The following is a 23,952-nucleotide window of genomic DNA, read 5'->3' as shown; positions in this document are numbered from 1 at the left end:
GTTACTGGACCACATGCAATGGAAGTTAGCTACGGAGCCAGCAATCCGATTCCAGAGTCCAACGTCCTGACCGCCAGGCCTCCGCCGGCCAGAAAGCGTGTGCCTCCTACGGGCAAGCCCCGCTCGCCTAGAATGGACTCCGCTTTGTGCTCCGTCTGGAACCCGCGTGGCCCAAGAACCAAGGAGGCGGCCAGGGACATGGTGCCTGGGGTGGGGGCGGAGGGGCGGCCACGGGAAGAGGAGAGTCCGAGACGTCCCCGTGGGTGAGGAGCGCAGGCCGCACCCAGACGGCCCGGGCCGGTACGCGGAGCCCGTGCCTTCCCGCCGCCGCCAGCCTCGCGGACCTCGGCCGCCCGGGAAGAGCAGCGCCGGCCCGGGCGCTGGGAAGTCTGCGCCCGCGGAAGGAAGTCGGCGCGCAGCTTCCGGCGCGCGGAGATGACGTAGGGACCGCGCTTCCGCGTTGGGGAGCGGGCGGCGGATCCCGGGAAGTGAAGACCCGGGGTCCCGGCGGCGGGGTGGCCCGCGGGCCCACGGCGGGATGCACCGCCGCGGGGTGGGAGCCGGCGCCATCGCCAAGAAGAAGCTCGCCGAGGTGAGCGGGGGAAGGCGGGCCCGCAGCCATGTCCGGTCCGCGGGGAGCCGGCGTCTCTGGGGCGCGGAGCTCTGTCCCCCCAAACGGCCTCCCTGCCATCTGGCGCGGGCTTCTCGGGCACCCGGGCGCGGAGTGTCTCCGGCTTCCGGTGGATTGGAATGTCAGCACCCCCAAATCCACCAGCCCTTTCCCCCACGTCCCCAAATGTTCCTGCAGGCGTCCGTCCATTCTACTTCTCATCCCTCTCCCTAAGCAAAGCCAGTGAAGAGAGACCGTCTTTTCCGCGGAGGCAGTACGAGCGGTGCCCCCCGCGCCCACTCGCTCGACTCATGCTGGTCTCTTTGTCTGACAGGCCAAGTACAAGGAGCGAGGGACTGTCCTGGCCGAGGACCAGCTGGCCCAGGTGAGTCGGCTGGAAGGCTCCAGGCAGGAAGGGAGACCCCACAAGGCTGGGCAGGACACGTTTGGTAGAAACTGGATTGTTTGGGTTGAGTTAAAAAGAGGATATTTGGCAAATCCTGATTTCTGAGCGCCTCAGATCTTTTCGGTGGCTTGCTGATGATCGTGATAGTTAACATCTCTGAGTGGTTACATGCTCCCAGCCTGCCAGGCCTGTGTCCATTTTCTTTACATAGACTGTCTTGTTCATTCCTCCTGAAAAGCCTGCCAGGAAGGAACACTGTTCTTTTTAGTTTAACATTGAGGACCCTGTGGCATTAAGTAATTTGTCTAAGGTTACATGGGTAGTAAGTAGTAGTGCTGTTTGACTTAGGTCTTTTTTGGAGTTTTTATTTTAGATTCCTAAGAATAAGACCAGCTGCGGTGGATCAGGGTTGAGCTTCAACGTATGAACCAGGATATCACAGTTTGATTCCCCGTCCAGGCATATGCCCAGGTTTTGGGCTCCATCCCCAGGCGTTCGGGAGGCAGCCGACCAATGATTCTCTCTCATCATTGGCGTTTCTATTTCTCTTTTCCTCTCCCTTCCTCTCTGAAATCAATAAAGATATATTAACAAGTTTAAATAAATTCCTAAGAATCACATGAAAATATTGCCTACCCTATGGCACCCATCACCATGATCATCACGTCATACGTCAGAAGTGTGTATGAGTGACGGGTGCACAGATTCCTTTTCTAACCATTTCCCTTTTCTGTGCTAGCCCTGTGTTTACTCGGTTATTGTAACTGGTGAAGAAGAGAAGGCAGTTAAGGAGGGAAATCGGCCCTTGAACTGAGGAAAGAGTAGGCACAGGTTGTGCTTTTCAAAAGCTCTCATTCATGGGGAGGTGGCATGCAGGAAACTGGAAATGATGACTAAACAGTATGTAAGTTTCTCATGTGCAGCAAGTGAAGAGAGAGTGGGCCAGACGTTACTCTTGGTGGGGTAGAAGACAGGCTTTGTGAGAAGGAGTTAATACAAACAGGACATCAGAAAATCCCCAAAATATTTGTATTTAACTTTGGAATGTAATCTGGAAGACCCACAGCCCTCAGTCAGGGATTCTTGATCTGGAATTGATCCCCACGGAGGTCCATGACTCAGATTAGACAACCACTGCAACACCTAATTCATGCCAGGTTTCCTTGTTCTCCTGTCCAGCCTTTCTTTCAGTGGCTGAAGCCTTCCCATTGCATGCATGCTGCAGTTCCTCATTTTGAAGACAAAATGACTCACTAGATTCATCTTCAACTTAATAACAGTTTTCCTGGGGAAAAGAAGTACCACATTAGATGTGCACATTGTTAGATGCATCTTGACTTTAGAACAGGAAAAAAAAAGTGTATTTTCGAAATAAGGAAACATGACCGCATCTCATTTCTGCTGCCAACAGACCTGTGAAGGAGAGGCAGGGATCAAAAGAAAGGGAACAGAAAACAGCGTAATGGCAGGTCTGAGGACATACCTTCCTTCAGCCTTTGCACTGCCACTGGGCCAGGACCTGTTTGACATCTGATTCTCACCTCGGGGGGGCTAATCCTACCCTCACCCTTGTCCATCTTACAGATGTCGAAGCAATTGGACATGTTCAAGACCAACCTGGAGGAATTTGCCAGCAAACACAAGCAAGAAATCCGGAAGAATCCTGAGTTTCGGGTTCAGTTCCAGGATATGTGTGCCACCATTGGGGTGGATCCTCTGGCCTGTAAGGAGTGGTCTGTAGGAGTCTATGTTCTCCTAGGATTCCCAAGGGTCAGAAGCTCCCTAGTTGCTATCACTGCTGGGACAGGGGCACCTTCTAGAAGGGACTGCAGGGAGATAAAGTGTTGTCTTTACAGAGTGCCCAGCAGGACATTGAGTGCCCAGTTCGATGGGGAAGATGGAGAGGCTGGAATGCAGGTTGAGGAGCCAGTGTTCTTCTCTTGAATGACTTACAGTGGGATTTTTTATGGCCATTTTTTCCCTTTATTAAAAAATATTTAGTTTTAATGAAAATAATGTGTGATCATGCAATCAGCAAAGGAGAAAAAAGAAAAGGAGAAAGTAGAAGTCTTCTCAGTCCTATAATTTCAGAGATGAAGTACTGTTAAGGTATATCTTTCGAGACACCTTCATATTAAAATTTCTTTCACATATATGGGATTCATGTTATAAGTACAACGCTGTAACCTCCATTTTTCACTCAAAATACTGCCTTCAATAGATTTTTGAATGCTAGGTCTGTGTATTGCTCTTAGCCTTGTCTAGACCATATGTCCCATTATGTTTCACTGTATACTTTGGGAAAGGAAAACTCATTTTTATAGTATCCTGAGCCAGAATCAGCAGCCAAATAGAAATGCCTTTTAGATTGCCTACCCTTTACAACTGTCTGAGCCTGTTTCAAGAGTCAGATTGTGTTGAAGATCCTAAGTAATATTGGAACAGAAGGACTTAGTGCTAGGCAGGGAAGACTCCCATAGGGTAGCTTTAAAAGAAAAGATGTAACTAATGAATACCTGGCTTTTGTTTTTCTTTCAGCTGGAAAAGGATTTTGGTCTGAGATGCTAGGTGTGGGAGACTTCTATTATGAACTGGGCGTCCAGATTATTGAAGTGTGCCTGGCCCTGAAGCACCGGAATGGAGGTGAGGGTGGTTAGGTTCTGTGGACTGGGCTTTGGATTTCTCTGAGAGAGAATAAACCTTGAAAAATAACCTTTCCCACCCTGCCATCTGCAGGCCAATAAGGTCTTGAGAAGCATCTTAGCTGCTTCATGCCCTTGAATCCTTGGTAGGTCTCTATGGCCAGGGTAAATGGAATTACCTGGATGATTGTCTCTGTTCTTCAAAGATCTTTGGCTAGGAAGGTCTAGCCCCTATTCATCGCAGAAAATAGTAAGGAGGTAGGAAATAGGGTATGAAAATGCCAGCTAAGTGTCTGTGTTCTCTAAAATGTGACCTTAGCCCTGGCCCGCGTGGCTCAGTTGGCTGAGCATCATTCCATGCACCAAGAGGTCACTGGTTCGATTCCCGGTCAGGGCACATGCCCTGGTTGCAGGCTCTATCTCCAGTAGGGGGTGTTCAGAAGGCAGCTGATTGATATTTCTCTTTCTCCCTCTCCCTTCCTAAAAAAAAAAGTCAATAAAAACATGTTTAAAAATAAAACAAAATGTGACCTTCAATATGGTCATCCAGTAGTGTCATCTTAACAAGCACATTAAATGGTCTGTGTTGAAGTTAAAGAGAAAACCTAAAAAACCGGTTATAAATCATTGGTTATAAGTAGACAGTGTTGATGTGAAGATGCATTTATAGTTTTTCAAAGATGCTGCTGCCTTTGTTTATTAGCCATAAAGGTAACCCTTCCTCTGCTTTCTGTCTCCCCTCTCCAATAGGTCTAATAACTCTGGAGGAACTACATCAACAGGTGTTAAAAGGAAGGGGCAAATTCGCTCAGGATGTCAGCCAGTAGGTCTTAACTTCCAACCTCTTGGAGTATAGAAAGGTCTTTAAAAAGCAGATGGATATCTTTTCTCCTTACTGTTCTATGTCTAGGATAGTTTAGGAATCATTTTATTCCTCATTATGATCAGAAAACTCAAAATACAGAGAGATATAAAAAACACAAAAACCACTCATTATTTCTCAACTGAGAGATAGAACTGTTAAACATTTGGATATATTTTCTTCTAAGTTTCCCCCCCATGCATACATATGTATATTTTTAAACATTCTTGGGTCTTTGTATACTCTTGAGATTGAGATCAGGTAGAGTGGCAGGGCCCAGAGAGGCTTGGGAAGGGGATCGGGTTAGAACAGTGGTCGGCAAACTCCTTAGTCAACAGAGCCAAATATCAACAGTACGATTGAAATTTCTTTTGAGAGCCAAATTTTTTAAACTTAAACTATATAGGTAGGTACATAGTTATTAATTTAATTAGGGTACTCCTAAGGCTTAGGAAGAGCCACACTCCAGGGGCCAAAGAGCCGCAGTTTGCCGACCATGGGTTAGAAGATGTGGTATCAATTGTTCTGGTTCACCCAGCCCCCGTGTGTGACTCCAATTTGAGAAAAGGTAAAAAGGTTGTTAGTGTGTGGGCTGAATACGTGGTCTACACATTGTTTTGCAGGTTTTCTTTTCCTCTAATTTGAGTTAGTTTGTTGAGTGGAGAGCCTGACCATCTTCCCTGAATATTCAAGCAATTTGGTGCCCTTTAACCCTCTTTACTGAAGTAGTTAAATGTTGTACAGCCTTTGGAATCTTCTGTCAAGGTGTTCTGCCCAGGGCAGAGCTGAAATTGCATTGTTGCTAGGTTTGCTTTGCCAACGGTCTTTCAGCAGCTCTTCCTCACCTTAGAGATGACCTGATCAGGGCCATCAAGAAACTGAAGGCCCTTGGCACTGGCTTCGGCATCATCCCTGTCAGCGGCACTTACCTCATTCAATCTGTTCCAGCTGAGCTCAATATGGATCACACTGTGGTGCTGCAGCTGGCAGAGGTACTGCTGTGCCCTGTGTGTGTGTGTTGCATGGTAGGGAGGGGATCTGGAGCACCTTTGATCTCAATCACTCAAGTCTTTTTGCTGAAACTGTCTAATGGATGTACTACTCAGACCTGTGCTTATTTAGCAGACATTTATTGAGCAGTGACAGTGCAAAGCACTGGGCTAGGCTGTGGGCCATATAAAAATGGGTACCACATGCTTCCTGCTCTCAAGGAGCTTACAGTCTAGTGGAGTAGACAGACATGCAGACAACTAACCATATTTCCTTGGGTAGACAGATTCTTGGATGTCTTCTTAAAACTACATTATGGATTCTTTAAAACAAATTTTTAAATCTTGTTTGCCATCCCCTGTTCCTCATCATGCCTTAAGCATAGGCCATCCTCCCCCAAGTCCTTATCATGTATTTAAGGAAGACATGTTCAGTCTTCTTAATTCCGTAATGTAGAACAAAACTAATAAGGGAGAGGCTTTTCTTGATTGGAGAACAGGGAGGGTGAGACAGGCAGGGGCTGAATATTTAAATATTTTAGATTATTACCACTTTTTCCTATCACTTAGTCATTCTGAATCTTCCCTTGTCATACTAGAGTTCTCTGAGAAAGTAAAAATTAATATTTTAGTGCCAGGGACTCTACTTTTTAAGACTGAATCACTCAACCTACCCGTTACCTGAGTCACCCCTCCCTTCTCCTCCTCTCTCTGCTGGGACCTCCAAACACTCTTTTTCTATGCTCTTAGGCTTTCTGTGCCCACAGACAGTTCCTCCTCTTGTCTGGATAAGTCAGTTGTTCCTGGGCAAAGGCTGGGTTCTAAAAATTCCCATTCCTCCTTCTTTCAGAAAAATGGCTACGTGACTGTCAGTGATATCAAAGCCAGTCTTAAATGGGAGACAGAGCGAGCGCGGCATGTGCTGGTATGTGACGTTTGGAATGACCCAGAAAAGATGGGCCCCAAATGGGAGGAAGTGGGTGGTCAGGAACCACACAGATAGGAGTTTCAGCCTTGATCTGCTGGCCTCTTGCCTTGAAGGCTACTGCTGCCACACTGAAAGTAACCCCGGCATTTCACTGAAGATGGCACCGAGAGGTAGAATGCATAAAGGCAGGCTTCTAACCTTGACACATGTAAAACCGGGCTGCCACCACTACTAGAGGACCACCAACACCTGCTCTCTCTCCTGACCAGTAGAACGTGGCCAGATGGTTAATATAGTTTATACTGGAAGTAACAGTTCAGAGTGAAAGAAATTATTAACACTTATGATAATTACATACCTAAATTATATACTATTGCATATATATCTATAATTATATACTGTTGCATATAGTTATAGTTTTATATATACAGGTTTCATGGTACTAATGAAAGATTGATGTTGTGAAGAGGGAGTAAGCATGGAAATGTAGGCTTTTAATACCTTCTTTCTTATCCAGACAATTAACCTGTAGACACAACTTCATCTGTAATGTTAACATAGACATCTGTAAAGATAAACATACACATCTGTTTAATATTGGGCAGAACAAACTCATCTTGAGCCTATTTCCAGCTGTAGGAATTGAGTCCATTATAAATACTAATAATGAACTTGGATTAACTTCTCCAAAAAGGTTTACCCACGTTACCCAGTAAAGTAACTGAAAGATAGTGATCTCCATTTTGCTTCAGGGAATGGAGTCTGTGATTAGCTCAAGGCCATATGCAAGTACTTCTGTGGTTGTACCCTCTTTTTGAGCAGCACAGGTTAAGTGACTTGGTGGCATTTTTCACACCTCAGAGGTTGAGCCAAACAGATCATTACAGTTTAGTTGTGTAAATGTGTGAAGGCACTGTGTAGACTTAATCTGAAAACCCCATTGAAGCCAGAATGAGATTGGGGATTCTCTACTTTTGTTTGTGGGAACTCCCCTTTCTCAAATGATTCTTCCTTTTCCCTCCAGGAACACCTGCTGAAGGAAGGGCTGGCCTGGCTGGACCTGCAGGCCCCAGGCGAGGCCCACTACTGGCTGCCTGCTCTCTTCACTGACCTCTACTCCCAGGAGATTACAGCTGAGGAGGCCAGAGAAGCCCTCCCTTGACTCTGGGTGTGTGGAAGGGGGCTCAGCAGCAGGCAGGGAGAAGAGGGAGGACCTGTGGGTGAACAAAACCTGGACAACTTTGTTTAAAAAAAAAAAAAGAAAAACACACACAGAAAAAAATGTTCCAAGTTTTTTCTTCCCCCAATATTCTTCACTCATTGTTTTATTTTATTTTTTAAAGTGCCTTCACATTGCATCTTTATTGGAGAAAACCTCATTTATCCAGTAAGGATAACCTGAGTAACAGAACAACGAGCACGTAAAATGACTTGCACAGGTCATTGACAAGTCCATGGTAGAGCTGGGCCTAGAATGAAGGCCATCTGTCTCCCGGCTAGACAGTCTAGTCTCTTTGTAGCCCTGAGACATAAATTACAGCCTCTGTTAATTCAAACTTATTCCTTATAAAATGTCTTTTTTTTTTTCTTTTTATCTCAAATAAGATCCTAACCGACTAGTAAATTATATTCACTCTTCCAGCATCCTCTTGTAGAGGTTCCAGGTTATGAGACTCGGCTAGGAGTGTGAAGGAAATAGAGGTTAATGTTAAATGGTGGTTATAGGGAAGAAAACAATGGGATTTAAGGGGAACTGACTAATAGTGAATGTAATATTGTTTCTCAAATTCCCTACTAGCTTTTCCTCCTGGAGTGATCACTAGGTCCTTGTAGCCTTAGTTGTGGGAAAGGAAGTAATTTACTGAATCCCTACCCTGTGACCATTTCTATATACACCTCTTAATCCTCACTACCACCTTACAAAAGAAATAGGTATCCTTAACTTTGCAGGTAAGAAATCTAATTTGCCAGGGACCACCAGCTTAAGAAGCAAAGCCAAAACTAGAGCCCAGGCCCACTAACCTGAGCCCACCCTGCAGGACACAGGCTGGCAGGACATCCTTCCTCCATGAATGGTCAGTGAACAGGAAAAGCCTCTGCACCAGAAAAGCAGGGGTGGTGATGAGCAGGAAGGCTAGTTCAGTTCTGTTTTCAGTCTGAATGCTAAACTCCCAGGGGCTGAGTTAGTACAGAAAACAAAACCCAATGGATTATCCATACTAAGACACCCTTCCCTTAGTAGGGGATATAGCTTGTCCATCTTTACCTCTCTCTGTGCCTGTAGGACACACTCACTTTCCAGTTTCTGAATAGGTATATCTTTGGAAGCAACTGAGACTCCAATGGCATTGCTCTCCTTCATTGCCAGAGCTACAGCCTCGAAAAAAGACCCTATTTCTGGTTGATGGAAGTTTTACCAGTAGTCCTGCTCCCATCCACATCATGCAACTCGTTTTTAGCTTCCAGACCGTTCACTGAGCACTTACTTTCTGACCTAGGTGAGATGTTAGTTGTTAATATCCCATTCTTCCTTTACACAAGCCCTCCCACACCCATAGGCGCTTCCTCCTTCTGCCAAACAAACTTTATTGCACCAAAAAGAAAAAAAAAAACTTCATTTATGTACAGTCAGATATAAAGACATCTCTTTGACTCCTGTGCATATATTTCCTCAAGATTAGGGAGTAAAAGTCAGGCCAGTATGCCAGACATGCTCTGCCCATGGCAGGGCCAAGGAGAAGATTGTCACTTGAAAGTGGGAACACTTAAATGGATGACAGACAACACTGGACCGACAGACCAAGGGCAATCTAAGCCCTGTACAGCTCTGGGAATGGGAGAGGGAAATTGGAAGCAGGGTGCCTTTTTGAGTCTCCTTGTGGAAAGACCACCCTTTAGATATCCAAGATAAACTTCCGCTCTCCAGACCCACTTCCTGTCCAGTTTCTTTGCTTCCTGCACCCCCCCCAAGTAGGACATTCTCCTTTGTGCCCAACCCCCTTCCCAACTCCCCCAGGGAAGTCCCATGATTCACAAGGCAGAGGCCTCCATAGCAGCTGGAAGAGCAAATACAAGTTATCCTCTCTCTTACATGTGGCTGGATATTGATTGGGGCCCTGTGTCAGGCGGGTCACCAATAACCCACTGGGAGCCGTAACATAAGAATCTGGAAAGCACGGGACAACCCCTCCAAAATGGGAAATACGGACTCCCTCGATGCCCAGTATCAGGGCACCTAAAGCACATTTTTCTGAGCCAACCAGCTAAAGGATCACTGCAGCTAAATACAGATAAGCAACACAGCCAGGCAAACACCCATCAGAGCCAGTGACAAACAGCAGCTGGGAGGGAGGGACAGGGAGAGAAGGGTAGGAGTCTCCAGAGTTCCACCCCCAATCTCCTCTGCCATTGGCTACCCTTGCTCCCCACTAGTCCCTGGGCCTTGATGTGAGGAAGGGGGACTAGAGGCTGGGGATGGGGGGAGCACACAAGGACAGCCAAACAAAATACAACAGGATTAGCATCAGCCTCCCCCCTCACCCCACCCAGGAGAAATACCCTCATTGTGACTAGTATTGATGAAAATCTGTAAGAGACTATTCTATATAGTGGCTCTATCATACATCCAGCAGCTGCCTGAAGTGGGAACTTTTCAAATCAATGATTTTGGGAATAAATAGTACTTTCAGCTTCCTTATGGTACCTGTGCAGGCTTTACCAAGACTTTGGTTCAGTCCCATCACATTTACCTTCTGTCTTAAATCTAGAAATGGGTGAGGGGATGGGAGGAGAGAAAGGTGCTCAGGTGCTAAGTAAAACTCACTGATCAGCAGCCTAGATTCCACCACTGTTCCTTCTCTTTGGTCTGTCTAGAACAGTGACTATAAATTAGGAAAAACAAAATTATGCTGGCCCATGGGAAATAACGGGGGAAAAGAGGCAAGGAGAAAAAGGGCATTGGGAAGCCCTGCTTCAAGACTGAAGACAGACAGACAACCAACCACCCAGACGGCTTAAGTGTCACAAACAGCCCCCCACCCCAAGCTCCCTTCCAGATACCCCATAAATCATTTGGGCACACTCCCTCTTGGAATTGCAATTTCTGTCTCCCAACTATCCCTAAGGAGCTGGCCCTTTGGAGAGGTGTGTTGGTTGTTTCGTTTTTGCCAGAGGCCCTCGCCCTAGGTGCTCCTGCATAGGTCCCTTGGCCCCTGATACGGGATGAACACAGCCCCAGATGCTCGAGAGCCAGGGAAGTCAGATCAGGAACAGCCTCCCCACTCCCACACCCTGGGAGATCCAAGCTTGCTTGGTTCTTGCCATCTTGCAGGATGACGTCACGCTGGAGGGAGATACACAGTGCCTCTCCATCCCTGGGGTGGGGGAAGGAACTTGCTGGGACTCTCAAGTGGGGGGAAGGGAGAAGGGAGCAGGATCTAAACCCTCAAGCTCCCATGCAGGTCTGTCTCTGTCCCAGACGAGCTGCTGTCAGAGTCCATTTCGGCGTTCTCATTATGGAGCCTCTCCAGCACTTTCTGACGAATCAGTCCCAGGCGCATCAAGAGGGACTGGTAGTCAAAGTGGCCCCGCTTCTCTCCAAAAGGGTCCTGTAGGGGAAAGGAGACAAGGGGGATGGAAGATGCAAGTCTGGGTGGCTCACCCTAGCGAGAGCAGCTTTGGGCCCATGTGAAACGCATGCTCAACTTCTGAATCATAGGAAGAGAGGAGGGCACAGCACAGACAGTTCTGAACAGCAGACAACATAATCTTTGTTCAGGAATATTATGGCACATGTACGGCCCCAGACAGGTCTGGCTTTGGCCAACATTCAAGTGTGTTTGCATTCCTCAGAAACAAGCCAATATACAGAGGGGGACACTAAAGGCAAGAGAAATACAAGGGGGAAATTATCCTTCATTGCCTATAGAATAGGTCCTCGAATCACTCTGGTTCAACACTGATGCCTAGGAACTCAATTCTTCTTTATATCAATTATGGTAAACTTGGTTTTGTTATATGTTGTTTTGCTGCCGCTCCAAGAACTTAACAACATTAAGTGAGGACTTACTGTACTCAAAAAGGGTAATTTGTTTTCTAAGGTCACAGAGAGGTCTAGAACTTAGTTCTGACTTCTAAATAAGCACCTGTACTCTTTCCCAGGGACCAATCACCATATTCCTGTGCAGGTTTCTGGGCATCATGCCAGGGCCAACTAGCCTTGATCCTAGTCCTTGTCATTCTAGATCAAAGATCTCCAAACATTACACAGAAAGGGCTTAACTGTCCTTAAAGTCCAAAAATAAATACAGTTGGGATGAAGGATATAAAAAAAGGAATTAAGCCCTGGCCGGTTTGGCTCAGTGGATAGAGTGTTGGCCTGCGGACTGACAGATCCCAGGTTCGATTCCAGTCAAGGGCACATGCCTGGGTTGTGGGCTCGATCCCCGGTAGGGGGCGTGCAGGAGGCAGTCGATCCATGATTCTCTCTCATCATGGATGTTTCTCTCTCTCTCCCTCTCGCTTCCTCTCTGAAATCAATAAAAATATATGAATTAAAACAAAACAAACAAACAAACAAACAAAACAAAACAAAGAATTAAAAATGCTACATAAGGAAATGGCAGCCAAGTAGTGAGGCCAAGGCTCAAATAAATGGAGACTACTTTCCTTGGCGGTCACAAAAAAGCATATGATTTTTACTTCTCACAAACTGTCTGCTTCACCCACATAAACTCCTTCCACACTTATTCTGCCCACATATTACCCTCATGATCAGGGACAAGGTGACGCAAATCACAGTCACTGTGACCACAGCGCACATTTTACACTTATGAAGGTTACATTCCCCCCAAAGGCTGAAATCCACACTTACTCTGGAGCTATCAATTTTCCAAACCTTTTTTTTTTTTTAATATTTTATTGATTTTTTACAGAGAGGAGGGGAGAGGGATAGAGAGTTAGAAACATCGATGAGAGAGAAACATCGATCAGCTGCCTCCTGCACACCCCCTACTGGGGATGTGCCCGCAACCAAGGTACATGCCCTTGACCGGAATCGAACCTGGGACCTTTCAGTCCGCAGGCCGATGCTCTATCCACTGAGCCAAACTGGTCAGGGCCCTTTTTTTAAAAAAAATAAATATATTTTTATTGATTTCAGAGGGGAAGAGAGAGGGAGAGATGGAAACATCAATGATGAGAGAGAATCATTGATCTGCTGCCTCCTACATGTCCCCTACTGGGGGATCAAGCCCGCAACCCGGGCATGTGCCTTTGACTGGAATGGAACCCGGAACCCTTCAGTCCCCAGGCTAACGCTCTATCCACTAAGCCACGCCAGCGAGGCCAAATCTTCCTTTTCGTCATTGGCTCCATTTCTACCCACTGTCCTCCCCAGATGTTGCGCTCCCTTTCCTTCCCTCATCATGAGTTATTTTTCCTTAATAGACTGAATGTTGGAAATGCTGCTGGGTACCAGCAATGAGAATTCCTGATGGGGAACAAACCACAGCATCCACCATCTTCAATATACTTTTTAAAATAAATATTTTTTTTTATTGATTTTAGAGAGACAGGAAGGGAGAGGGAGAGAGAGAGAGAAAAAACATCAATGAGAAAGAAACATTGATCGGCTGCCTCCTGCACGCCCCCTATTGGGGATCAACCTGGAAACCTGGGCATGTGCTCTGACCAGGAATCAGGGCTTGATATACTCTTGAGCTGGCCTTACCCTTTGAGTTTAAATGTGTCAGGTGGGTGTTAAGTCCTTGAAGGGAGGATAGGGAAACTAACATTTCTAAGCAGCACCGGAGGATAGGGAAACTAACATTTCTAAGCAGCACCTGAGGGAACAAGACATTTACTTCTACTGCTGCTGGTGTTGGGTGGGAAGTGGGGGGGAGTGGGGGAGGAGAAGAACCCAAGAAGAGCTGGAGAGGACCTTAAGACGTCTTAGTCATTTACCCAACTCGCCATATTTCTAAGTAACATCACCAGTAAGTGATCCAAAAGACTCAAGGACTAGTCCTTCAAGACTAAGGGTTCTCACACTCTACCAACCAGGCTGTTTATTTTAAAGCCTATTTGCAATTTGATTTCATAAGAACCTCTTTTTCTTTCTTTTTAAAAATTATTGATTTCAGAGAGTAAGGGAGAGGAAGAGAGAGATAGAAACATCAATGATGAGGAGAATCATTGATCGACTGACTCCTGCATAGCCCACCTTGGGATAGAACCTGCAACTAGGGCATGTGCCCTGACCAGGATCGAACCGTAATCTCCTGGTTCATAGATTGAACCTCAACCATGAGCCACACCGGCCAGACTAAGAATCTCTTCTTTAAAGAAGCCTTAAGTTCTGTACTCTTTTTAAAAAATATGTATTTTTATTGATTTTAGAAAGGCAGGGAGAGAGAAACATCAACAATGAGAGAGAATCATTAATCGGCTGCCTCCTGCACGCCCCCTACTGGGGGTTGAGCCTGAAACCCAAGCATGTGCTCTTGACCAGAATCAAACCTAGGACCCTTCAGTCCACAGGCCGATGCTCTATCCACTGAGCCAAACCAGCTAGGACAAGGTCTATACTCTTATTGGAAGCTGAAGCACATTTCCCCAGTATATGCACAGAATGAATAATTGGTTACCATCTTGTAATAGGAATTTCAACATATAACACTATATATACAACTAGAGGCCCAGTGCATGAAATTCATGCAGGGGGTGGGGGGGAGGGGGAGTGTCCCCTCAGCCCAGCCTGCACCCTCTCCAATCTGGGACCCCTTAGGGGATGTCCAACTGCCGGTTTAGGCCCGATCCTTGGCAGTTGGACATCCCTCTCACAATCCTGGACCGCTGGTTCCTAAGAGTTCACCTGCCTGCCTGACTGGTTGCCCCTAACTGCCCCCCCTTCCTGGCCTGATCGCCCCTCATTGCCCCATGCTGCTGGCCAGGTTGCCCCCAACTGCCCCCTCCCTGCCTGCCTGGTAGCCCCTAACTGCCGCCCCGCCCCCCCGCCTGGTCATCCCCAACTGCCCCTGCCCCCGCCGGCCTGATCGTCCCCACTGCACCCCGCCCCCCGCCCGCACCGGCCTGGTCGCTCCACGTAGCCTGCTTGTTCAGTCGTTTGGTTGTCCCTCACTAACCCCCTGTGCCAGCCTGGTTGTAGGCAGCCATCTTGTGAGGGCGTGAGGGTTAATTTGCATACTACCTCTTTATTATATAGGATGCTTCTCTAAGCCTTCTTTCTCTTAGCACCCCTCTGGGCTAGGGACATAATTCCAATAGATGACTCTACCCTTACAATCCTTAGGATTCTGAGAGAGCTGCATTTTTTTTTTTTTTTTTTTTAAATATATTTTATTGATTTTTCACAGAGAGGAAGGGAGAGAGATAGAGAGTTAGAAACATCGATGAGAGAGAAACATCGATCAGCCGCCTCCTGCACACCTCCTACTGGGGATGTGCCCGCAACCAAGGTACATGCCCTTGACCGGGATCGAACCTGGGACTTTTCAGTCCGTAGGCCGACGCTCTACCCACCGAGCCAAACCGGTTTCGGCGAGCTTGATTTGAAAAGACTACTGACCAAGAAGAGGAGTTCTAGGTAGAATGATTCAGATTCTGCTCATGAGTACCTAGTTTATGCCAGGAGCTTAGAACCAACTCCATATGGCTTTAGGCAAGTCAGGATCCTCTCTGAACCTCAGCTACTCAACTAAACTAGGTTCCTTTTGGCTCTGAGTTCTATGACAGGATGTCACTCTAGAGGGGGGATTTTACATAGTCGGCTGGAAGGCCTCTGGAGTCAACAGCAGGGGCTGCATTACCTGCATAGTCTGGCCTTGAAGGTGCAGGCGATCTTTGCAGGCCACCTCATAGAAGTCATAATACTCCAGGAAGGACTTCTCCATCACTCCTCTGGAAAACAAGCAGAGAAACTTAAGTTAGGAACAAGGGGGCAAGGGGTCACCCCTTCACTATTGAAGCTTAAGGCCAAATTAAACAGCTAGAGTTCCTAAGCCCATGGTTGATTTCTCTACATCTTAAGGATTATAAAATGAGTAACTTAATACCAATCATTGGAATCCCAACTTCAACTCATGTCTTGCTCAATCTCATTTGTTTTCCATAGGCCATCCTTAATTCCAATTCTTACTTAACATTCTCCAAGGAAGTTTGTTTCATTACTCTTGACTTTATTCTTCTTGTTTTAACACTTAGAAATAAAGTTGGACATTAAGAAATACGTTTATTATGAAGTGCTCTACACCTCATTTGGCTGTAGAACAGTTATGTCTTTACTATGTCCAGATTCTCGAAACTGGGGGCTCCCTGAGGATATGGACTATATCTTTCCTATCAGGCCTGATATTCTCCAAGAACAGACAATCTCTCTCTCTAAACTTCCTCTTGGGGAACCCTCAGAACCACATGTTTTTAAACCACTTGCTTCTTCTCTGTCTCCCTCTGGTGCCCAACTCTGGGTTTTGCCTCAAAAGTTCTCAAAGGTATGAACCAGCTAAATCTCCAAAAGGAATACAAGTTCCAAGTGGGATCTCGAGATACATACCGTAAGGGTTCAGGGCAGGGACACTTTCCTTCCATCATGTCACAGACCGCCACTCTGATGGTCTCATGCCGAATACACTCATTATAATTTTTGCTGTCTCCTGGATGTCTCTCCTATAACGTGACAGACACCATAGAATCCAAGTACACAGAAAAAAGCCAATGGGAAGACTTCAGAATTAGTATGGAGCATGTGACCCAAGCAATTGAACAAGGGAATATCTTTTCACTGTATGGCAAACCCATTAAAGAGCAACTAGGCCTTGCTTTTGAGACTGTTTACCTCCTCCCAATGCATACTAATACCCATCCTCTGTTACGAGTCATTTGATTTATAAGCACCAAACTAGATCCATCAAATTTCCCAAAGCCTGAAATGAAAGGCTCTTAGGGAAGGATTGGTGAGAAAGAACCAATCATGCATAAATGACGTTAGGAGTCTCAGTCTAGAAAGTCTGTAAGATATCAGGATGCTTCCTGGTCAACTCCTTTACACATCTGTACGGTTCTACCATTATTGATTATATGTGAATTTTTCCCCAGTAAATATAGTTAGCTCTTCTCATCTGCAGGTTTCACATCCGTGTATTCAACCAACAGCTGATCAAAAACAGTATCTTCGCCCTGACCAGTTTGGCTCAGTGGATAGAGCGTCGGCCTGTGGACTGAAGGGTCCCAGGTTCGATTCCGGTCAAGGGCATGTACCTTGGTTGCAGGCACATCCCCAGTGGGGGGTGTGCAGGAGGCAGCTGATCGATGTTTCTCTCTCATTGATGTTTCTGACTCTCTATCTCTCTCCCTTCCTCTCTGTAAAAAATCAATAAAATATATTTAAAAAAACACACACAAAAAAACAGTATCTTCACATCCCCAATCACGAATCAAAAATACCATTTTCAATCCACAGTTGGTTGAATAGATGGATGCAAAGGGCCCATCATAGTCAAAGTCAGGTGTCCTCAAACTTTTTAAACAGGGGGCCAGTTCACTGTCCCTTAGACCGTTGGAGGGCCGGACTATAGTTTAAAAAAAAACTATGAACAAATTCCTATGCACACTGCACATATCTTATTTTGAAGTAAAAACACAAAACGGGAACAAATACAATATTTGTATTTGCATGTGGCCCGTGGGCCGTAGTTTGAGGACCCCTGGTCAAAGTTATATGCGAATTTTCTTCCTTTTAAAAAAAAATTTTTTTTATTGATTTCAGAGAGGAAGGGAGAGGGAGAGATAGAAACATCAATGATGAGAGAATATCATTAATCGGCTGCCTCCTGCACGCTCCCATAACCCTTGACCAGAACCGAACCCGGGACCCTTTAGTCTGCAGGCCGACATGCTATCCACTGAGCCAAACCAGCTAGGGCTGTACATGAATTTTCAACTGTGGATTGTTCAAGGGTCAACTCTCATTTCATAACTCCCAAAGAATGCCTGGCTTGGCAGCAGTCATTAGAGAACACCTCAAGGGGACACTGGAGAATGGAGGCATGCAGAAGAACACACTGGATAACACAGCCCCCAAAGCAGGCTCAGAATTAATTTCCAAATGATTCCACTGACCTCCACATGGTGGACTAATCCAAGTCAAATGGAAATAACTTGAGTGTTATTGTAACTTACAAGGGAAAAAATTCACTAATGAGGAGCACGCATTCCAGCTTTTTTTTTTTCTTCTAAAGTGACAAGTTTAATACATAGGCTAAGCCAGGTTAAAAACAACAATCCCAAAACCCTTAAATAGACCTCTCAGATCTCTTAAAACCCAACATTCCACACCCCAGAGCTGGACCCACCTGGCCTTACCTGCTCAAAGCCAGGCTCATTGTGATAGGGGTTCTCAGTCATCAGGGACTGGATGGAGATAAGCACAGAAGAGATGCTCTGGGCTGGGCTCCAGGCAGGGCCAGTCCATGTGCTGCAAAATACATCAGAGGGAATGGAAGAGGGATGAGGCACAGAGAGAGGGGGAAAGACCAGTACACAAGCACCCTGGGGCCTAGCAGCAAAACCTTTCTCTTTCACTATTAATACTCTGGGATTTCCCAACCTCTGTCTCACCCTCATTCACAAGAAATCAGTCAACTGCCTAATCCTCTTATCAAGTGGGACAAAAGAAAAGAGGGTAAAGCAAGCAAGATAACTCTGAAAGGATTTTCTTTGGGTTAGGAAAGAAACAGTAGCTAGGGAAGGTTCTGTTAATCAGAATGAAAGAAATAAGGTGAGAAAAAGCTCCAAAGGGAGTCAAAATGTTAACTTCTGTGGATCTCAAAGAGCTTACTTATTTACTTATGGGTGTGATGGAGTCAGGAGAGAGAAGTTGAGCACAGAGGGACAGAGGGGACAAAGCCATCTGGTTAGAGGCCACATGGTGGGATTGATGATCAGGGATCCAGTTCTCTATCAAGCCCCCAAGGAGTGTCAAATTCTTGGAGGATTACAGAACTCTGCCAAAGGACATGAAGATAGAATAAGGGGCACTTCTAGATTGTGGAGGGTCTGAAAATATATGAAAAACAACTTGAATAGGAGAAAAACCACTCCTCTCTTTCATAAATCCGACCAAATATTCAGAGGAAGAGTGTGGGCTGGACATTAAAAATACTTAATTTTTAGTAACTGATGAGAGGGCACCTGAGCCACAACTGCTTCCAAGTTAGCCGGTCAATTCTCTTTCCCCATTGGACTTGAGGAAAGCCCAAGTAAGCGATGTGAAACAGTAACTACATCAGAGCTTGCTCTTCAGTACCTCTCAATCTGTTCTTCTCAGCTTTGCTCCCCCCAAAACTGTAAACTTTGTGCTAAGGTGTCACATATTCAGGGATTCAAGTCAAAATGGTACTTTCATTAAATTTCCTTTGTCAGTAAGTCAGCCCAGCATTTTTTTCTAGGTAGGGAGGAAAGAAATGAGGCTAATAAAAGTGAATATAATCACCCAAGAACTCACGGGAAATTTCTACTTCAATTCTTTGTGGCAAATATTCAATTTCAGGGTAGCTTCTTCTTTTCCACCCAACATACTTCTGCCACTTTTACCCACCGCCATCTTGCTTCCCCTATTTCTACTGTGAGCCAGTGTTTGCTCAAAATAGTTTTATATTGGCCTAATGAAGGAGAATTTAATACAAAACACTTTCATGAACAAACTTCATACAGAAGCAATAACTAAATTTCTTTACCACTGTGAGTTACACAGACCACTATCCTACCTGCAGACAATTATATACCCTAGTGAGATGAAGGACTTTCTTTAAGGACAACCTCCTTTACAGGACTTCCTTACTGTCACAATTATAGAATATACCCCTAGGTCTGAGAGATTAAAAAATATATATATATCATGTCTCCAGTTTGTGTCAGCTACCTTGTCTACACACAACCCTGGAAATTATTGGACAGGAAGAAAGAAAACAGTATCACCAGCACGGGTAACTTTCTCAACTGCAACCTGCACTTGCTCTCTGCCCCAGGGAAATTCAGACCACACTAAAAGGACCAAATTCAGAATATACTAGAAGATATTTCCATTCTGAATTTTCAACCCCTTAACGCAATTAAAAGGAATGGATGAGAACTACATGAAGCAAAATCTCAGTTGCACCCAGAAATGAAATGTACTTAAAACTTCTGTGTTTTGTATGTGATGTGATTTCCAACCTCAGGCATTTTTCATTCAGTTGTTAAAATATCATAATTATCACCACCATCATCACCGCCTCCAAAGCCACTCAATGAGAGACTCAGAAATAAGACACCCACAGTTTTGAATGGCACAGATCTGCAGCCTTTCTCAACCTGTTTGGGAGAGAATTAAGCCCTGATGCCCTATGGGAGTGGTTCTCAAACAGGAGTGTGCACCAGAATCACCTGGAGGACTTACAAGACACAGACGGTTGGGCCCCAGTCCTAGAGTTTCTGATATAGTAAGTCTGGCGGGGGTGGGGGGGTGGGGGCAGAATCTGTAAGGCTACAAGTTCCCAGATGCTGGTGCTGCTCAGGGAGAACCACTTCACTAAGGCATCCACTGTATGTAATGAATCAACTTCTCTCTTTTGCATCTGGAACGATACTAGTTATGGACCATCCTGGGGAGAATCGAGGAAATAGTCACTCCAATTATTTTCTGTGTTCTGTAGTTCAGACGAGAAACTCCCGTTGATAAAGGCTGGCCTAGAGTAATTATTTGCTAACAACCAACTTGGCCACTTAGAAGTCTCCTCTTACCCTAGAATACTCAAGCAGACCTTCCCATTGCGGTAGAAGTTGGGGTTAAACCTCACTGTGTTATTGCCCGTTGTCATCAGTTTGACCCGAGGAGGGTGGATGGGATAGTCGGGCGGACACCGAAACACGAACAGGAAGAAACCCCCTTCATAAGGAGTGTCAAATGGGCCTGTGATCAATGCATGAATCTGCAAAATAAAACCCCATCTCAAAATTGTGAGGTGATGTCCCGTCCCAACCCCTCCTGGCTTCCACTTGCTACCCGTGCTGGAAGCAGGACCTTCCTCTGGTATCCACAGTCCATATCCTCTCCATGCAGAATGAACAGCCTGTGCTCACTCATATTAATAAACATGTTTGGCCCAGTGGAGTGGCATCTTACTCAGGGGTTACATTCTAAAGGTAGAGCCTAAGGTGAAAAGTCAATCTTGTCAAAATCATCCTCCCTTAAAGCCTATTTTTTTGCTCGAACTTCTCTGACCAGTGTTATGTATAGCAAATGGATAGAACACCAATGTACAAAATATGATATGCATCTGTAAAGTATTATCCTAACCTGTTTAATTTTAAGAAATATGTATTTTTTCCTGAATATGTATGTTTGGGTTTGTCCAAGTTTAACATGCGTATGATGCAACTCCACCCTCCATTTATGTGGCACAAAGGGGAAGTAAGATGAATGGAAAAGAGGAAAGGGATTGGAAGCCACAGCACCGGTGCCAGTGACAGTAGAGCTGAGGGTTGTGATGGAGGCCCAGGGTGTCTACTTCCTCTACAGAGGACCAAACCTACTGCAGAGGATGTGTCTCAGGGAGCATCCAGCTGTGTCAAAGGTACTAAGAAAAATCGGGAAAACTTCATGGTCTACTCAGAGCCATTAGACCATCCTAAAACTTTCCCCAGCACTGTAGGTTAATTTTCTTAAAAATTAAAAAAGAAAAAATGCAGTAGCACTTAAAACAGAACACTAAATTCTCTTCCTCCAGCCATGATGATTGAACAAGATTTCCCTCATCTGAACTCAGTTATATTTCTTCTTCTACAAGGTTCCTAGGCATGTAAGTTACTCAGAATTCGAACAGCAAGGACCTACAATCCAACGCTTCAGTGTGTAGCCCCTGCCTTGCTCTGGCGGCACCCTAGGTTTTCTTTCAGCCTCAGTCACTGGAATAGCAAGCTCAACTGGCATCAACATGGCACCGATTCTGGGAATCGAGGGACTAGCATGTTAATACTGATACTTGACCGAGGACAAGATGTCCCAGGAAAAACATTTTTAACCACAAAAAAATTTTTGATTGAAAGAGAAACCTATTCATAACAGATACCAACAATACAAAATCTGAATCTACTGTTAAGAAATTTGAAACTATGAGTTTTCATTAAACACAAGATTTAGGAAATCTGATTTCTTCCCAACATCAGCTTAAGTGCAAATTCACTTCTGAGGGTAGAACACTTGATGACAGAGAAGCCTGTGTATCTATGCCAGAGAAATTTGACATTACATACTAAGCTTTCTCTGTTTTGTGTGTGAAGGACAAGAGAAGAAAGGTATTTGGGTGGAAGGGATACTCAAAAGCAACCAGTAGGGACAGGAGCCTAAACAATGCCTTTTAACTACGAACACTGTTCACTTGAGCTTGCCCTATCCCCAACCCTCTCTGCACCTGATTTATAGCAGCACACTTAAAGGTCACGAGTGGTGGGATGGGAGAAGAGCTGGGTAGTACAATGGTAGGGTGACCACATAATTTATTGTCCAAACGGAAGCACTTCTGCGAATGAAAGAGTGCCCTATTAATAGCTAAGCTGGAACAATAGGTGTAAACTGGGATTTTCCAAGCCAAGCAGGACCTATTGGCACCCTAATAAGATACCTGTTCCAGGCTTTGTTCCACCTCACTGTGTAATCTTGGGCAAACCATTTACTCTCTTGGGGGCTTGATTCCTTCTGTATGCAATCAGAGATGTGAGCTGGATAACCTTTTAGACTCTTCCAACTTTATGGGCCCAATTTCCCAATATATCCCGACTCCCAGCAAGTTACATACCTTAGTCATGTCAACAGTGTCAGGTACAACGAACATTCCCGGAGGAGGCTCCTTATAAATGGACATGATATCCCTGTATAACACCAAGAGGAGGTGGGGGAGGGAGTGAGGGAGAGGAGAAAAAAGGGGAATCCCTTGAACAGGACAGCTGTTATCACCTCAATGAGGCCAGGGTTCGAGAAAGTGGTGCTTGGTACCACAAATGTTTACACTGTCTTGTTGGCTGAGAAATCTCAGCTGAGTACTTGTCAGGCAGACAGAGAGCAAATTATTATCAAAGGGGCATTGTTTCCTCAGGGGAAGGATAAGGAGAGGGGGAAAAAAATCAGAGATCCCCATGGCATCAGATGTCACCCTGGAAAAGCCACATCCCATTCACTCTCACTTCCTCCCACATGGCAGTTCATTCACTCCCACCCCCGAGATTCTCAGGTACTACAGCTGAATCCTAAATGAAAACTTTTTTTAGTTAACTGGGAAGGCACCATCAACCCCACTAAAAAATGAATTCCATAAACCATTGTGGACCTTTGTTGGCAAGTGAACTAGCAGGGAGCAATGATCTTCTTGCCCAGGAGACTAATGGGGCTGAAATCGCTTCAGGCTGCGGAGGGGACCCTCCGAAACTGCTGAGAATCTCACATCTGGAAGGTGACAAGCAGTGACTACTATAGAATGGAGAGGATTTCTAGGTCCTATCTCACAAACTAGAATGCATCCGTTGCAAGCAAGGGTCTAATGGGGAACATTCTAGGTGGAAAAGGGCTAGGGACTTACCAGGGGACATAGGGACATAAAAAAGTGCAAGTAGAGCAGAGAAAAATAAGTATTGGCAGAATTCAAGGTATGTCAGGATTGGAAAACTGTGTCCTGTGTCACACACTGTGCCAAGTACTTTATTATACACAATGTACTCTTTAATTTCCACTAAAATCTTGAAAGGTAGGTAGAGATACACGTGAAGGGACTTGGAAAGCGGGGGATGAGAACACCTCGATGGACTGTAAGGGGAGCATGGGAGAGAAAGAGTCTGGTCATCAGCCACCAAGGTTCAGGATTAACAGCAGCTGAAAAGCAGTGCCCTTCTCCTATGCAATAGGAACTATGCTAAGCATGTTTGCAAAATATTACCAACTAAATGATATGATCAGGATCAGTCACCCAAGAAGCAAGCACAGAAGGGACTTGGGACCTTGTTCCTATATTTGAATTGGGTACATCTACTTCAGAAAAGTAAACCATAATCCATAGGAAATCCATAATAATCATCCATAGATAACCCATAGGAAAAAATACTACAGGGAAGAAATATCTTGACCGGGATATTACATGCCAGAGTGAGATGGGGGGCGGAAGCCCGAGTTCCTGGAACAGGTGTGAGAGTGGAGGGGTCCAGGGAAGACTGTGGGCATGTGCGGGAAGCGATCTAGCCTTGGGAAGGGACGCTAGGGAGGGGGTTTGAGGAAACAGGGAAAAAAAAAAAAAGGCTGGCCTCGGCTCTGAGCCCAAGAAAAGAAAGCGGGTGTGTGTGTGTGTGTGTGTGTGTGTTTAAAAAACGGGTCTCGGAAAGAGCCGACCCGGGGGCCCCCGAGGGGGAGCCCCAGGGGGGCCCTAGCAAGCTGGGGTGCAAAAGGGGAGAGAGGGGCGGGCGTTGCGCGAGAGGG

At 45.6% G+C, this 23,952-nt stretch overlaps 2 protein-coding genes across 3 annotated transcripts in view; one reads left to right on the top strand and one right to left on the bottom strand.

The window, feature by feature from the left end:
* Positions 1 to 433: 433 nt before the first annotated feature.
* Positions 434 to 7,997, top strand: SNF8 (SNF8, ESCRT-II complex subunit). 2 transcript variants are annotated; one of them, XM_023762612.1, is made up of 9 exons: positions 434 to 592; positions 945 to 995; positions 2,601 to 2,739; positions 3,555 to 3,659; positions 4,409 to 4,481; positions 5,371 to 5,512; positions 6,360 to 6,434; positions 7,462 to 7,605; positions 7,781 to 7,997. In XM_023762612.1, the coding sequence occupies exons 1-8, from the start codon at positions 539 to 541 to the stop codon at positions 7,597 to 7,599; spliced, it is 777 nt and encodes a 258-aa protein (XP_023618380.1). In that variant the 5' UTR covers positions 434 to 538; the 3' UTR covers positions 7,600 to 7,605; positions 7,781 to 7,997. The 2 variants fall into 2 exon arrangements, with proteins under 2 accessions (XP_023618380.1, XP_006098995.1); XM_006098933.3 differs by having other exon boundaries at positions 7,462 to 7,997.
* Positions 7,998 to 9,003: 1,006 nt separating this feature from the next.
* UBE2Z (ubiquitin conjugating enzyme E2 Z) overlaps positions 9,004 to 23,952 on the bottom strand; it is a 15,742-nt gene continuing 793 nt past the window's right edge. Inside the window, 6 exon segments of the mRNA XM_006098932.3 lie at positions 9,004 to 11,044; positions 15,266 to 15,356; positions 16,009 to 16,121; positions 17,817 to 17,928; positions 20,235 to 20,422; positions 22,289 to 22,381. Coding sequence (XP_006098994.1) covers positions 10,874 to 11,044; positions 15,266 to 15,356; positions 16,009 to 16,121; positions 17,817 to 17,928; positions 20,235 to 20,422; positions 22,289 to 22,381 — 768 coding nt within the window. The 3' untranslated portion in view covers positions 9,004 to 10,873.

This window comes from Myotis lucifugus, unplaced genomic scaffold (assembly GCF_000147115.1).
Source record: "Myotis lucifugus unplaced genomic scaffold, Myoluc2.0 scaffold_254, whole genome shotgun sequence".
NCBI classification, from domain to species: Eukaryota; Metazoa; Chordata; class Mammalia; order Chiroptera; family Vespertilionidae; genus Myotis; species Myotis lucifugus.
This window is presented reverse-complemented; position numbering and strand designations above follow the sequence as displayed.